Source organism: Mustela nivalis, assembly GCF_964662115.1.
Source record: "Mustela nivalis genome assembly, chromosome: 8".
Classification (NCBI taxonomy): domain Eukaryota; kingdom Metazoa; phylum Chordata; class Mammalia; order Carnivora; family Mustelidae; genus Mustela; species Mustela nivalis.
The window spans coordinates 31007297-31023328 of record NC_139027.1 but is presented as its reverse complement, the minus strand read 5'-3'; the positions used below and the strand labels follow the sequence as shown (position 1 = coordinate 31023328).

The 16032-nt window shown below is 37.8% G+C and overlaps 2 protein-coding genes across 6 annotated transcripts in view; one reads left to right on the top strand and one right to left on the bottom strand.

The window, feature by feature from the left end:
* ARHGEF33 (Rho guanine nucleotide exchange factor 33) overlaps nt 1–16032 on the bottom strand; it is a 124841-nt gene that overhangs the window by 13626 nt on the left and 95183 nt on the right. The window lies entirely within an intron of this gene.
* Nucleotides 1–16032, top strand: part of SOS1 (SOS Ras/Rac guanine nucleotide exchange factor 1) — a 144507-nt gene that overhangs the window by 119141 nt on the left and 9334 nt on the right. For both annotated transcript variants that reach the window (XM_082745687.1, XM_082745686.1), the window contains exons 16-20: nt 692–854; nt 1350–1467; nt 9830–10002; nt 10223–10339; nt 11577–11841. In XM_082745687.1, the coding sequence (XP_082601813.1) occupies nt 692–854; nt 1350–1467; nt 9830–10002; nt 10223–10339; nt 11577–11841 (836 nt within the window). The remainder of the gene's footprint in view (nt 1–691; nt 855–1349; nt 1468–9829; nt 10003–10222; nt 10340–11576; nt 11842–16032) is intronic.

The window sequence follows — 16032 nt, the reverse complement described above, 5'->3', positions numbered from 1 at the left end:
TTTAAAATGCCCTTGTCTTTCCTGGTGATTAGTAAATTTAAAAATTCTCTCAAATATTAGTAAATGCTCACTGAGGAATTTTCTCTTCTTGAGCATAGTATGCTTCCTTTTTTAGCTATTTACTGGAATTTACATACCTTCCAAGGATTCTTGGTATTTAAATGTAAAATGTTTTTGACTTTTCTTCCTTAGTAATTTTAAAAATTTCATTCTTAATTATGGTAAAATACTTTAATTGACTTTCTAACATTTCAGTGCTTTTTTAAAGAGCTGCTCCTAGAAATGTAGCTAATTATTTCTGTATATCAAAGAAAGAATCAATCACTAAAATCTTGCAGTTAGATGAACAGGAGGCACAGAATTCTGGAGCTCCAGAATCAGTTCCCCTAGACCAAGCATATACATTCAGCAAGACATTAGGCTCATCAGTTAATTCTAATAGAGTAGGAAAGTTAGGGACTGTTTCTGCTGTGTCAGTGTGAAAACAGTGAAGAGCAGGATGCCTGGCTGAAGGCACCGTCTCATCATCCAGTCTCCTGCTAGTTACCCAGCCTCCTGAATATCCACGCTGTGTTGTTCCTCTGTAACCATGCCCCCCACTCGACACTGTTTTATTTACTAAATTTCTTGAATCATAGCACTGTTGGGAAAAGTACAAATTTAATGCATTTTTTTTGTCTTTGACTCTCAGATGTATTGTAGAAACTGAAAACTTAGAAGAAAGAGTAGCTGTGGTGAGTCGAATCATTGAGATTCTACAAGTCTTTCAAGAGCTGAACAACTTCAATGGTGTCCTTGAGGTTGTCAGTGCTATGAACTCCTCACCTGTTTACAGACTAGATCACACATTTGAGGTAGGTTTGTATAGGCGTTTTTTAAATGAAGGGTCAGAATTTTAATAGTTGTGGTCTTCAGTTCTTAAGTGCCTCATCTGTCTTTTGAGTAACACTTTAAAAGATAAAATTGTCTAAATTTTGTATTGAATTGGTTGCATTTTATAAATTAGGCATTCTCGTTAAAATGTATTCACAGGTCCTAGGCTAGGTTAGAAGATGAAAAACATTTTAGCACTTTATGTAACGTATAATTAAATGCTCTTGTAATTGTAAGGAATTGCAAGATAAACGAGATTTCTCTCACACACAAAGACACACACACACACGTACACCGCCCCCCATAAGTTTGTTCTAGGATCGATGGGGACCGTGTCTTTGAAACAGTTACTATCATTTCTTAGAATCAAACCGGTACTGTTGTGTTTGAGCTACTCTTAGCCTGGCATTTTGGGGGAAAACCTGTGATTCCTTTTGTAAACTTATGCTTCCTAAATATTGTTTTTTTCATTGTAGCAAATACCAAGTCGCCAAAAGAAAATCTTAGAAGAAGCTCATGAATTAAGTGAAGATCACTATAAGAAATATTTGGCAAAACTCAGGTCTATTAATCCACCATGTGTGCCTTTCTTTGGTGAGCATTTCTTGAATTTTTATTGTGTTTCTGGATAAAACAAGACATGTATTTCATTAAATGACTGAATATACGTATATGTAATATACCAGCAGGAAATACTTCTTTAGTAAATAATTAGCACCTGCATCACCATAGAATTTCACTCTATTAAGAGGACTTTTGACGATCATGCCCAATATATACATTCCATTTATTTCCATTTGGGCAGCCATTTGATATCATATAATGCTCATTTGTGCTTTTATATTCATAGGAATATTATCTGTTGAATCTTAATAAATGAAACACTCTATAGAAGAGATACGGCCATACTCGTTTATATTTATAATCCTCTTTCTTGTAAATAGTTTCGCATAGCTAAAAGTCATATAGTGCATGCATCTTTGAGCCCACATCTTTGCACATCAAAACTTTGCCCTTTTTTCTTGCCCTTCTGCGCCAGAGGAAGGAAGTACCCTTTCCTTCCTTTTAAGACTGAGGCATCTACCATCTAAACCTTCACCCTTCGTGTAGGCGCCTCTATCCGACTCCGTCACCAGATTCGCTGTATTTCATAGCTTCGGTATCTTTCACAACTGGTTTCTATTCTCTGTTTTTATATATGCTCTGATGGTTCTTCCTCTGAATGTTTACAAATATTATGCTCTCTATTACATGTATTATGGTTTAGGTTTTTTAGTTCCTGGTATATTTATATCTAGCCTTTTCTTCCTCTACAGCTATATATTTTCCACAAAGCTTTAAGTTATACTGCACATAATTTTTTATGTCTTACCTCTTGTGTTATATGTTACCTCCTGAAATTTTTTCATTTAACATATACTTTCCCATAGCTTTTGTTCAGGCTTTACAACCAACCACTTTTGTATTTCCTTCTCATCTTTACTATGCACATTGTATATAGCCATAATTATATGACATGTACACATTATTATCTCTTTAACTCATTATAGCTTAAATACATTGTCGTGTTTTATCAGCCTACATAATGTCATATGTAATGGCTACATAATATTCCATAAAGTTGGTATGACAGTTTATTTAACTGTTGCTCTATGATTAGGTAGAAAGTTTCTAGCATTTTTGCTTTCCTAAATAATGTTATAATCGATATCTTCATATTAATGCCTTTTGTCTGTATTTGAGAATATTTTTTTTAACTAGATAACCAATCTAGCCAGATATTTTATATCTAGCTGGGAATTTCTCAAGTCAAAACTTCATCAGTCTGCCTTTTTTATTTTTATTTTTGGATATACAGTATTTAAAATTCTATAATCTGTCCCTCTTTCCCATTAGGATTTCTGTTGTTTCTAACCTTAGAAAATTCTTCCAGGCTAGTAATTTAATATTAGAGCCATATTTTCTTCTGGCTTTACAATTACATTTAACTCTTTAATCAAAGTCTCTTTTAGATATCATATGAAACCTTCAAACTTATTTCTCCATCAAATTATTTGTTGACCCATGTTTATCGAATAATTTTCCTTATGCCCATTAATATATGGTACCTCTTTCTTTAATAAATACTGTTTCCCATTAACTTCTTATACTGGTGCCCCAGTTTTTAATGACTGGTACTTTATAATCTGTGATTCTCAACAAGGAGCAATTTTTGCCCCCCAGGGAACACTTAGCTCTGTCTGGAGACACTTTTTGTTATACATGGAAGGTGCTAGCGGCTTCTAGTGGGTAGAAGGCAGGAATGTTGCTAACATCCCACAGTGCACAGGACAGCCCCTGACAACAAAGAATTATCCAGTCCAAAAGGTCAGTAATGCCCAAGGTTTAGAAACGTTGCTTTATAGTGTTTTCATATATGACAAAGTTGATTCTTCAATGCTGCTTCAGTATTTTCTTTGCCAATTTTGTCTCTGAACTTCATAATGGGGAAGGGTGATAATTCCTCAAAATACAATTAGAACAGTCTATCAGGTAATTTGGAAGGAACATTTATGATACTTAACTTTCTCCTAAGTACTTTTGGTTGTGAATGTTATTCATTTTTTAATAATCAGTTACCCTTAAATCTAAGAATTTTTAATTTCCTTAAATTTTCTAAATATTTAATCATGTCTCTTCCTTTGATCCTATTTCTGTGTTAGGCTTTAGGACATTGATTATACCTTCCCAAACAAAGATTAGACAATAATGATAAAAATAGGTAGTTCTGTTTTAATTTCAGTTTCAGTGGGAATAGGTATAATTCTGCTATTTGCTTGATTAGATGCTTTTTATTATGTTAAAGTTTCTTTGTAGTTATCTTCTGTGTTTTTGTTAGCAAATACATTTACTTTCATAATGGTTTGCCATCTTATCAGGGAAAAAATAATTGTTCTTGCTTGGCAGATTAAAATTATAGATTTACTAATCCAGGACTTTCCTATTTACTAATATTAAACCTTATTTATTCATAATAGATTGATCTTTTAAGTGTATAAATGAATTCTGTTCATTTTCATTTTATTCAGGATTTTTATATCCATCTATATAAACGAGATTGGTCTGAGATTTTTCTTTGTGCTATGTTTATCAGCTTTTGTTATTTTAGTTATATTTACTTTGTAACATGAGTTCAGTAGCTTTTCATCTTATTCTGTTCTGAATATCATGAAATGATCTAGCCTTTAAACTCTGAAAGAGGACAACAGAAAAACCATCTGGGCCTGCAGTCTTTTGTAGGATGTAATTCTTTAGCAACATTTTCATTTCTTCCTTAATTTTTTTCTATTTCTGCTTTCTGCTACACACTTGTCTCCTTTCATTATTTTAAAAATAGTAATCAGTTATATCTACCAAAACATTATTTTTTAAATTGTCCTATTTGTAATATATCTTTCCCATTTCTATTTTTATTTGTTTTACTTTGCTTTTCACTTCAAAAAGATAAAAATCTTTTTTTCTTTTTAAGATTTTATTAGTTTATTTGACAGAGAGAGAAAGATCACAAGTAGGCAGAAAGGCAGGCAGAGGGGGAGGAGGAAGCAGTCTCCCTGCTGCGCAGAGAGCCTGATGTGGGGCTCGATCCCAGGACCCTGAGATAATGACCTGAGCTGAAGGCAGAGGCTTAACCCATCCAGCCACCCAGGCGCCCCCAAAAAGATAAAATCTTAAACAATAATTACTCTCTTCTTTTGTTTTCTATATCATGTATTACTTCTTATCATTTTTTTCCTGGGAACTTTTTGTTCTCCACCTATGTTCTTGGCAAAACTATTGAGTTCATTTATTTTCTCTTTCTGGTAGAACTCTTTTCTTTCTTTTTTTTTTTTTTAATTATAAGAATACAGATTGAGGGGCACCTGGGTTACTCAGTTGGTTAAGCATCTGCCTTGGGCTCAGGTCATGATCCCAGGGTCCTGGGTTCGAGTCATGTGTTGGGCTTCCTGCTCAGTGGGGAGCCTGCTTCTCCCTCTTCCCTGCGCCCTAGCTCATGCTTTTTCTACTTCTCTCTCTCTCTCCCTCTTTCCCTCTCACTCTCTCTCTCAAGTAAATCAATAAAATCTTTTTTTTTTTTAAAGGTACAGGGCACCTGGGTGGCTCAGTACAGGGCGCCTGGGTGGCTCAGTGTGCTTAAAGCCTCTGCCTTCCACTCAGGTCATGATCCCAGGGTCCTGGGATCGAGCCTCGCATCAGGCTCTCTGCTCAGCAGGAGCCTGCTTTCTCCTCTCTCTCTCTCTGCCTGCCTCTCTGCCTACTTGTGATCTCTGTCAAATAAATAAATAAAATCTTTTTTAAAAAATTAAAAAATAAAAAATATTTTTTTTTATTTTAAAAAGGTACAGATTCAGTCAGATTTAATTTTTAAAATTGGATATATCTTACATAAGATCTAGTAAGCTAGAAGTGTAGATCGTGCCCTATGTGGGCATTACAGAAGACACACAGACCTTCCACAGTTCCAAGAGGAACGAGTGTAAAGACAATTTGATAAGGAGTTAAGGAACAATTTTAAAATAGTTTACAAAAAGAGAATCAAGAAGCAGATGTATTAAAGTCAATGTATTTGAAGTGTGGTGACTATGGTGTGAGTTCATACAAGGGAGCCTTGGAAAGACCCGGGTCAGCCTGATACTCAACTTCATGCAGACTGTACACAAGTATTTCTTGACTACCTCTCAAGTATCAGGGACTGGGTCAGGTGCTTAGAAAAAGCGAAAACTACATAGTCCCTCCATGTACTTACTGAGCTTCTGGTCAGCCCATCACTACTTGTGATGGGCACCACTTGTGAGAGGTGAAAAGAAACTTGAGGGCCTATTCATCCAACTCCCTGTGTGGCCCCTGCTATCCCATCACCCTGATTGATGAGCACTGATTCACACAAACTGAACTCACTAAAGTACCCTCTCACAGACTTACGAACTTACATAACTGATCTTCATAATATGTTGTTACGTGAAAAAAAAGTTTCAGACCTCTAGAGTACGATTGCATTGTGTTTTAAGGTCGGCCGTGTGATCTGGTGAGTGAACACAAGCCTGTAGCTAGTGTGCTAGGCTCAGACCTAGCCACCCGCCAGCCTTCCTTCCTACCCATTTGTGCTTATCTTCCTGGTTATTGAGCCTTTTCTGTTTCAAGGTCAGTTCTCCTACCTCTAAGAAGATCTTGTTCCCCAGTTCCTGGGGTTAGCCACACAGTTTTTCATGGTTCTGACCAGAGGGTAGAGCCAAATGTTCTCGCTGCTGCTTAATTCTGTCTCATCTATATGTGTAGCTTGCAGAAACTCCTTCCAGATTCTTATCCTTAATTCTGGGGGCTGGTTTTTTGGATTTTTTTCCCCCTCTCTATGGGAGGGTCAGGGATAGTATCTGATACTTTTACTTCCTCTGTCACCTTGCCAGAGTTCTAATGCAGGGCGTTTGCTGGCACTACACCATTTACAGAATAAAAGTCAGGCAACTTCTCCTTCTGAACTTTTCCCAGACTGAGAATGTATCTCAGTTTTTCTCCATATACCAAAGTGGTATATATATATATACACACACACACACACATATATATCACTATCTCTAGATATATATATAGGCAAACTAACATTTCCTCTAAGGTAAAAGGACATAGCTTCTTCCTTCAGCCAAGCCTCACCCAAGTCTGCACCATTGGCTTTGCTCTTTCCTGTCACACAACTCTATAGTTCCGTGTCCTGCTTCTGTTTCTTGTCAGTCTGCTTCCTCTCCACTCTTGTTTCCTGCTGTTTTAGGATTGACTCTTATGTCTCTTGCATCCTGAGCTGTTCTTCAAATGCTTTCTCTTCTATTCTGAAATAATCCACTGAGCCACCCAGGCGACCCTGTGCTGCTTTTTATTCATTCAGAAACAGTGTTGAATGCCTCTACATACCAAGCCCAGGGCTAGGTGTCAAGAATCAAGAGACAAAACACAGTCTTCCCCTCAATAAGCTCTCTTCAAAGAGCAGAAAAATAAATTAGATGTAGTAAATGTAATATTGCATCACAGAAATGTATCAATTGAAGTATGAACCCAGAACCTTGAACAGCCACTTTTTCCCTAGAAAGGCTGGAAAAGGCATCAGCACCATGTGAAACCTTACCCCACTTCATTATTTATGGTCTAGTGCTCTGCTTTCCCTCTCCCCAGACAGCTGTCACCAGAGCAGGGTATGTAAAAGGATCTATTGAAAAAAATTAACCTTCAACAGTGTATGATATTCAGGTCTATTTATACATTTGTACTACATTTTTTACTCAAACGATATATATATAGAGAGAGAGAGAGAGGATCCATGCTTAAACATTTTTTTTTACTGGTCATGTACGATCAACAAAATTTGGATACCACCTCTTTGATCATTTGTTTTCCTTTTAATTAGCCATTAATATGTCATAAAGTAACTTCCAGATTCTGTCCTAAACTCTCCCAAAATGCTACTTGTAAGCATGTTCACAGCTTCATTCAGTATACTTTCAACAGCTCCCACCTCCCCTAACTGATGACCCCCGTGTTCCCAGGGGCCGTCTTGTACCACCACCCAGTTCACCAGCCGGGCACAGAGCAGAGGCCGCCTTCCCACCCGCCCCATCCCTGCCCTGCCCACTTCAGTTAATCCGTTGTGCAGCCTGCCCCTTAAATACGCGTACACTTCCCTCTGTCCCTGGAGACCCTCAGACAGCCATCAACAGCTCACCAGGACCCACGTTCATCCTAACTGCTCGACCTGCTTCTAATCTGCACTCCTTCTAACCCATTTGGCTTCATAGTACAGCCAGAGTAATCCTTCTAGAATGCAGAGATGCTAATAATCTCCTGTGAATAAAAATTAAGCTCTTTTTTTAAAAGGCTCTTCATGATCCAATCCAGCTGCTGCTACCCACAAACCCTTCACAGTTGGGCCATCAGTGTGTGACCGGTATGGAAAGTTGACTCCAGGCTGCCCTGAAATATGCGTACTATATGGATATGTGTGTCCGACTGAACACTGAGCTGAGTGCATCTTGCGACAGTGTAGCGGAGCATAGAACTGGCTGCAAGTAAAAGAGCCGAGTGACAGGCAGATGTGGACGATGAAAAGCCTGTGCATATGAGAACACATGGAACATCTGTCCTACGAATGCAAATCAAGGGTAGCCTAGGTGCTAAGAGCGAGCCAACAAATACACTTAAAAACTGGATACTTTTTAGAACCAAACAGGCATTGATGTCTATCATGTTTCATTATTGCTGACTTGTTCACTGAGCTTCAATCATTTAATCTTTTCAAGAAGGTAGCCAGATATTGTAGCATTTGAAAATAGGCCTCTATCACAAAAGCCTTCAGAACCACTGAAGTGTGATTAGAACAAAAGTGCCTGTTCTGTTCCTTCTGCTCCTTCTCCTCCTACAGTGCACAGCCTGTAGCAGTCGGGGGTGAGGACTCCTAAGCCCTTGCTTGTCTCTGTCTTCATACCCTGCATGCGCCTCCCCCAGACCCCACACCAGACCCGTCCGCTCCGGCCGTATGGTGCAGCGTGCTGTCTCTGACAGTGCCTCCCAGGCTTCGTCACAAACCAGTGCCTTCAGACACGCTGCCACTCTGCTTACAGTGTCCCTCCATCTCACTCAATTAAACTGCACCTCGTTTTTGAGATTTACTGTAAACATCACTTCATCTGTGATGTTTTTTCTGTTCCCACCAACCCAAGGCAGAGTCAGGCATGCCTTTGTGCCCGCCTAGCATCTTACGCACGACCACTAATATAGTACTTACCCAACTGTACTGTAGTCTGCGTTCAAAGCTCTGAGCTCCTTGAGACCCGGGACTGTGCGTGTCGTTCATCTTTGTATCTGCAGTACGTAATGCAGTGCTGGGCGTGCAGAAGAGACTCAGTGCTTGTGTACTGGGGGAGTGAACTCAGATCTTCAGACACACCCTCTCTTTCCCCAAAGCATCACAGTCAGTACTTTAGGGGAAAAGGCAGAAGCTTAAGAGAATAGGCCAAGACTAGCAATAATGGCATCCACAATCACAACCACAACTAATTAAGCATTTACTTTGTCAGGCCCTATTCTAAGCATATACATAAACTTACTTCTCAAAGCAACCCTGCTATCGTCATTTTACAGATGAGAAAACCAAGGCAGAGAGAAGCTAAGCAACTTGCACAAGACCACACAAGTAGAAAGCAGCAGTCGGCTCCAGGACCTTTATGCTAAAACAGAAAGGAACTAAGGTGCTCCTGGCACCAGAGGGCCTTGTAAAGAATGAAAGTGCCTGTTGTTTGGGTCCTTCTCCTCCTCCTCCTGTGCACAACTTACAGTGATGTGGAAACAGGAGCTCAGTTATGAGATTAATTCTAGAAGTCCTGAAGACTACAACAGACATAAATTACATGCAGTACTGTGTTCAATAGGCTTGCAGATCCTTCCACATTCCCACGAATAACCCTATCCAAACAGTACTATGTCTGAATTACAAATCCTAACAGCCCTTGAGTAAGCAGAAAATATGATCCCTTAATTTAACATTTTCCCCTCTGGCCAGAAATGTATGTTATTAAGTGATGGGTTATACTCAAAGTTCCTATAACAGGACAGTGACTTATGTCAAATACCATATGGTTTTAGAGATATGGAAAATTGAGTTATTCCTCCTGATAAAGCCGTTAAATTTTGTTAAACTTGGTCTCCCTTTTTCTCCTGTATTTATTATACTTAAGTGCTACAGAAGAATTTTATACTTATAAAAATATCTCTCTCGATATTTAGTTAGCTGGTTTCTCATTGAATGGAAATCTGTGTCTTAAATCTTTGGTTATGGTGATTGAGATAGTACAATGTAATATGCCTACGATTACTGACAAAGAAAAAGAACTAGCTGGTTCCTTTTTTATCCTTAAAATAATTTTATTATATCTTCTAGGAATTTATCTAACGAATATCTTGAAAACAGAAGAAGGCAACCCTGAGGTCCTAAAAAGGCATGGAAAAGAGCTTATAAACTTTAGCAAAAGGAGGAAAGTAGCAGAAATAACAGGAGAGATCCAGCAGTACCAAAATCAGCCTTATTGTTTACGAGTAGAATCAGATATCAAAGTAAGTTGAATTATTTGAGGATGCATCTTTCCAATTAAGTTGATAAACCGGCTGATGAAATGCAGGTTTATTTCATAGAGGAGATAAAGGAAAATAAAGCTAAAAATAACTCAAATTTTCTTATACTGTTAAATGTTTTCTTAAGTTACTTTTGTGAATTTCAAACTGCATTTTAAATAATTGATATTAATAACTGTTTATTTCTTTGCATTTATTTTAGAGGTTCTTTGAAAATTTGAATCCAATGGGAAATAGCATGGAAAAAGAATTTACAGATTATCTTTTCAACAAATCCCTAGAAATAGAACCACGAAACCCTAAGCCTCTTCCAAGATTTGTAAGCATTCACATTTCTGTTTTTTTCATATTTATATATTTTTGCAGTTATCTGTGTCTGGTGATGTCATCACTACATGTGTTACGCAGATTAGTTTTCCATGAGGGCATTCAGGGATGAAGTGTACGTGTGATGGATAAAAGTAATGAATGAATGCTTATTAAGCATGTTCAGGAATATCCCACTTGACTGCAAATAAGTGAGCATTATTAGTAATCTTAAAAAATCCTGATAGATGAAGAAATTGGCAAATATGTTTTTTTTAAACAAAAATATTGAGATATAAGGGCAGGGAATTTGATTAATTTATACTAAAATCACTTATAATAAACATATGCATTTATGACTTTTTTCTAAAGTAATGACTTATGAGAACTTTTAACCATGAATCATTAGCCATAAAAATAAGTTTGGTTAAAGATACTTTTGGTGGGAAAGTAAAGTTTCCATTGTTTCTTAGTGCCTGGCCAGTTTTACATATAGTATCATCACCACACTGCTCTGAATATAATCTGTCTTCTTCACAAGAAAGTAAAAAAAATCAAGAAGTAAATATAAATGGCTTCCTTAGTAACCAAGATAAATTTCAAAGTCTCTGTAAACTAAAGGTTATGCAATTAACTCCCAGGAAAATTTCTCAAGGCCTAAAATGGTTTTTTAAAGGATGGATTAAAAACAGCAAATTAGACATAGCTATATAGTCTTGCTCCAAAGAGGCTTGCTAATAGCACTAAGAAAATTTCACAAAACTAACATACACGCACACAGATGAAAACTGAAGCAATTTAATGCATTTGTAAATAGCTCAAATGATTCCAACATCACAGTATTACAGCATCATAAGGTATCATAGTTCATAATAATGATCCTGGCTTTTCCAGCAAGGTTAAGTTAGTTCAACAAGTTCTGTTTAAAAAGCCAGAGAAATCTACAGCATATCTTAGAAATATTTCCATTCAAAAATATTAAGATAACAAATATAAAAATAAATTTTTAGGACTAAAACTCAGCTATTTAAAAAAATTCATTGCCTAACATTTTAGACAGCCAAGGCTTTATGGAAATGGGATGTTAATATTTTAACTTGGACACTTTGATTTTAATCATTATATAACTTATTTAATAGTGGTTTATGGTTTTCCTAGATATTAGTTGAGTTTTACCCAGACATATAGGGAAAAACTTTCCTTTTTGTTATGGTGTTGTAAATACTGTGTTTCTTTTATTATGCCTGCAGCCAAAAAAATATAGCTATCCCCTAAAATCTCCTGGTGTTCGTCCATCAAACCCAAGACCAGGTACCATGAGACATCCCACACCTCTGCAGCAGGAGCCAAGGAAAATTAGTTACAGTAGGATCCCTGAAAGTGAAACAGAAAGTACAGCATCTGCACCAAATTCTCCAAGAACACCGTTAACACCTCCTCCTGCGTCTGGTGCTTCTAGTACCACCGATGTTTGCAGCGTTTTTGATTCCGATCATTCGAGCCCTTTTCATTCAAGTAGGTGCTAATATTCTAAGTGCTTTAAAGTAATTGGTAGTATTATATGTGCTAGAGGTGGAAAGAATCTGTATAACTTTCTTATTTTTTGTAAATTTGTAGACAAATACCATTTCAAAAGATATTATAAAAATATAAAGCAAATTGTAAACCCCAGCAACTTGAAATTTTAAAAAAACCTATTGGAATAGTGTTCTTTAAATTTACTATACTTTACCAGAAGGTCTGGTGACAAAATTGGTAATTGAAACTTGCACTTGTTTTCAACTGGTGAATTGAACATGAGTTCCTCATATCTAGAAGAAACAAAGATAACTCCTAAAATCTGCAAGAATTTTCAGTCCAGTTCTTTAAATGCTGCCTCCAAAAATATTATATTTGAATACTACTCAGTACATCCTTCTCTTTCCACCAAACTCTGTGGGTTTCAAATTTTCCAGCAAGTATCCAGTTTAAACTCCTACTTAACCCTTTCTCAGTCTACACCATCTGGCAGCTACTGCACAGCACTGCTAATACACTGTGCTTTCGAGCCCAGCCATACAGATCTGACAGACTGCATACTATTGCTCCTTCCTTTCTTATTTCTGGATCAGTGCTGTCTAGTAGAAATACAATGTGAGCCACGTGTGTACTTTAAGTGTTCTATAGCCACATTTAAACAAGCAAAAAGAATTAAGTGAAATTAATTTTAATAATATATTTTATTTAACTTAGTGTGTTAAGCTGCAGTATTATCACTGCAACATGAACTCAAAGATAAGAATTTATTGAGCTATTTTACATTCTCCTTTTTATTCTAAATCATCAAAATCCAGTATGCATTTCACACTTACAGCACATCTCAACTCAGACTAGACACATTTATGTGCTTGTTAATCCACATACACTTGTGACTTCAAAACACTACAGCTCAGCTCCAGCCCTTGGAAGAGGCTGTGTTTGATATGTAGGTCACCCTGCTTCCACTCATCTTCTAGTCAATACCACGTGGAGCTTTAGAGCTCTAAGAGCAAATGGTCTCTTTCTGTTTGCTCAGTACTAAATCAAAACTTGAATCCTATCACCTTTACCCTCCTCAGCCACTTCCACATGCTCTTCTCATTGGCTGTCTCAGCTCATGTAGAGATCAGGTACTACGCTGGTACCTGACAGAGCAGAACCCAGTCCTGAGAGACAGCATGCTGTTATTGTGGGGAAGGAGGTCGAGAAGCAGGTGACCGAGGAGTTAGGAATCCGATGTGGGATCTCAGTCTGCTAGTGAGCTTTCCGATTTTAGATAAAAGACTTTCTGTGCCTTCTGGGAATCCAGCTATAATTTTAAGGTTTCTTCCAATTCAGAGGCTATACCTTTTTAACAAAAATCAACTTAAAAGTATTCTTCTGAGATTTGGTCCAGAATCCTATTTATTTATTCCTGTGTTGTATTAATACATTCCTAGTTAGCCAGCAGTTTGTCCTGTCTTTTTACAACCTAAAGTGTGGTTGAACTACTACATCTTGGCTTTATTTGGCTACTGGGCATTATGGAGTCACGTTATATACATACTAAGCTACCCAGGTATTTTTGGTAAGTTCAGACAAACACCAGGTTAAAAAAACTCCCATTTATTTTCCCCAATTCATAAACCCTCTCAAGTAATAAAACCAGCACTTTTTGCTGTATACCCAACCCAAAATCATTATTAATTCTGTTTGCAGGATTTTTTTTTCTTAGTGCAGATAGCTGTGGTCTATATTATAAAGATTCAAAAAAAAAAAAAAAAGGTTCCCACATAAATAAATTATTGAAATCATGTGAAAGCTATTAATTGCAGATTCTACTTCTCTCAGTTTAAAAAGTAGCTAAAAATGGAAGCGGTAGGAAAAATGGGAGGTAAGCACATTAACACTCCCTGCTAGTGCTGAATCTTTAAAGCAGTTAGTCATGGAGGGAAGAAGGAATCATTCACGAATGCAGTGCTCTGTCCTATGTGGCAAGGGAACAGTATTCAACAGCTGGAAGGTGAAGAAACCACTGTTCCAGGAGTTAGGCTTTATAAGCTTAGCTTGGAGAGTTTTCTCAATTTCACTTTCTTTGTGTTAAAGAAAATTCCTGCTACCATTCCCTTTGCTCTTAGTAAAAACTGAAAATAACTGGTTTTGAAATCCAAGAAGCCAACATAATATGAAACCATCTGTATGCTCAGTCCCTTACTTAAAACTTACCCATGGCCTTCGTGTAGCCAAGGTTGTGCTGTACTAATGACCCCACTTCTGCTCAACAGACCTGCTAGGACTTTGGGGGTTGCCGGAGCTCCCGGCTTGCCCACTGTGTTGCTCCCACAGAGAGAATTCCTGCATCCTCAGGGCCTGTCAGGAAAGAGCTGCTGTGCCTACATTCTTAGATCATCTGGACATATTCTATTCAGTACAAACCAGCAGAAAGTTCCATTGCCTAAGTTTTTCAAAAGGCGAACGGTTTGATTAGAATTTTTGATGGGTTTTAATAGTGCTTTTTTTGCTTCTTACATTTTTGTCTTGAAAAATAATTTACTTTAAAACCATAATTAATCAGCCAGTATCTAGTGCCTGTCTCTCTCTTTGTCAAGCACTTACACATCACATCTTCTCTGGTAAAGCTCATAATCTTTCTGAGAGGTGAAAAATAATCATCATACAAAGAAAATCATAGTTAACTGCTTTAACCATTGCTAATGCCATGATTTTCTTTGTACTATGTTTATTTTCACTCTCAGTAAGATTGCAGGCTTTACCAGAGAAGATACATAGGGCTCAGCAAAATGCTAAATGAGTGGGGAAGACCCAGTCCTGTGGAAGTTTACACAAAGGGGACCATAGGATGGGCATGAGTGGGCATGGGAAGCTTTGTGGTGAGGACAGAGAGGGAAGGAAACTGGCCCCTCCCTACGCAGAACCCTCCTCCTCAGAGCCCTGCCTTATATTGGCCTGGTCAGCTCCACCTTTGCGGTGGTGAGGACAGACACCCATCTCCCTGCTGGTGTGTTTCTGCTGCCATCACAAGGTGGAGAGGAGGAAGACCTGCTCTAGGTGCCTGTTCGAAGCCCGCCTGGTCATGAAAGGGAGCCGGAGGTCCCACCTGGCCTTGTGCTGCTGATGGGCTTCAGCTCTAGCCCTCAGGAGAGGAAGCTCTGACCGCAGAAGAGGTATTCCAGGCATTTCAAGCTGGAATGTAAGGCTTTTCTTCACAGAAGATTGTTGTGGGCACTTAGTTTCTAATCTCAGATACATTTGCATTTAACAGGCTTTTGTGACTTTAACAAGTTATTGGTGATTTATAGAATTTTTTCCTATAGGAAGAGCTTGCTCCTATTTTCAAGAAGGACCCAGTTATAAACTGAAAAGTATCTTCAACAGGGTTTTAATCCTGACTGTACAGTATGATCTCCTGGGAAACTTAAAAAACAACCTATATCCCCAGCCTGCACTTAAATTAGACTGGTTTGGGCACTCAGAAATCAGTTTTTTTTTTTTTTTTTAAAGCTTTCCAGAGGCATTGAAATGTATAGCCAAGTTTGAGAACCACTGACCTTTTATCTGGGATTTATTTTATTTTATTTTTTAAGATTTTATTTATTTATTTGACAGAGAGAAATCACAAGTAGATGGAGAGGCAGGCAGAGAGAGAGAGAGAGAGGGAAGCAGGCTCCCTGCCAAGCAGAGAGCCCGATGCGGGACTCAGGACCCTGAGATCATGACCCGAGCCGAAGACAGCGGCTTAACCCACTGAGCCACCCAGGCGCCCCTTATCTGGGATTTAAATCTAACAATTAATACTACTTTTTAAATTAATTTGGCTTCATTCCTAAGTCATTATCAGTAAATTTGTACAGTACCTAGCTAGTATAGAATTTCTATACTATAGAAATATAGTATAGAAATTTATATATATAGTTTTTTGTTTTTTGTTTTTGTTTTTTTAATTTATTTGACAGAGATCACAAGTAGGCAGAGAGGCAGGCAGAGAGACAGGAAGGAAAGCAGGCTCCCTGCTGAACAGAGAGCCCTATGCGGGGCTCGATCCTAGGACCCTGGGATCATGACCTGAGCCGAAAGCAGAGGCTTTAACCCACTGAGCCACCCAGGCGCCCCTCTAGTATATAGTTTTAATTAAAGCATGAATAATTCTAAAGGAGGTTTTTTGTTTTTTTTTTTTTAGCATTTTCTAGA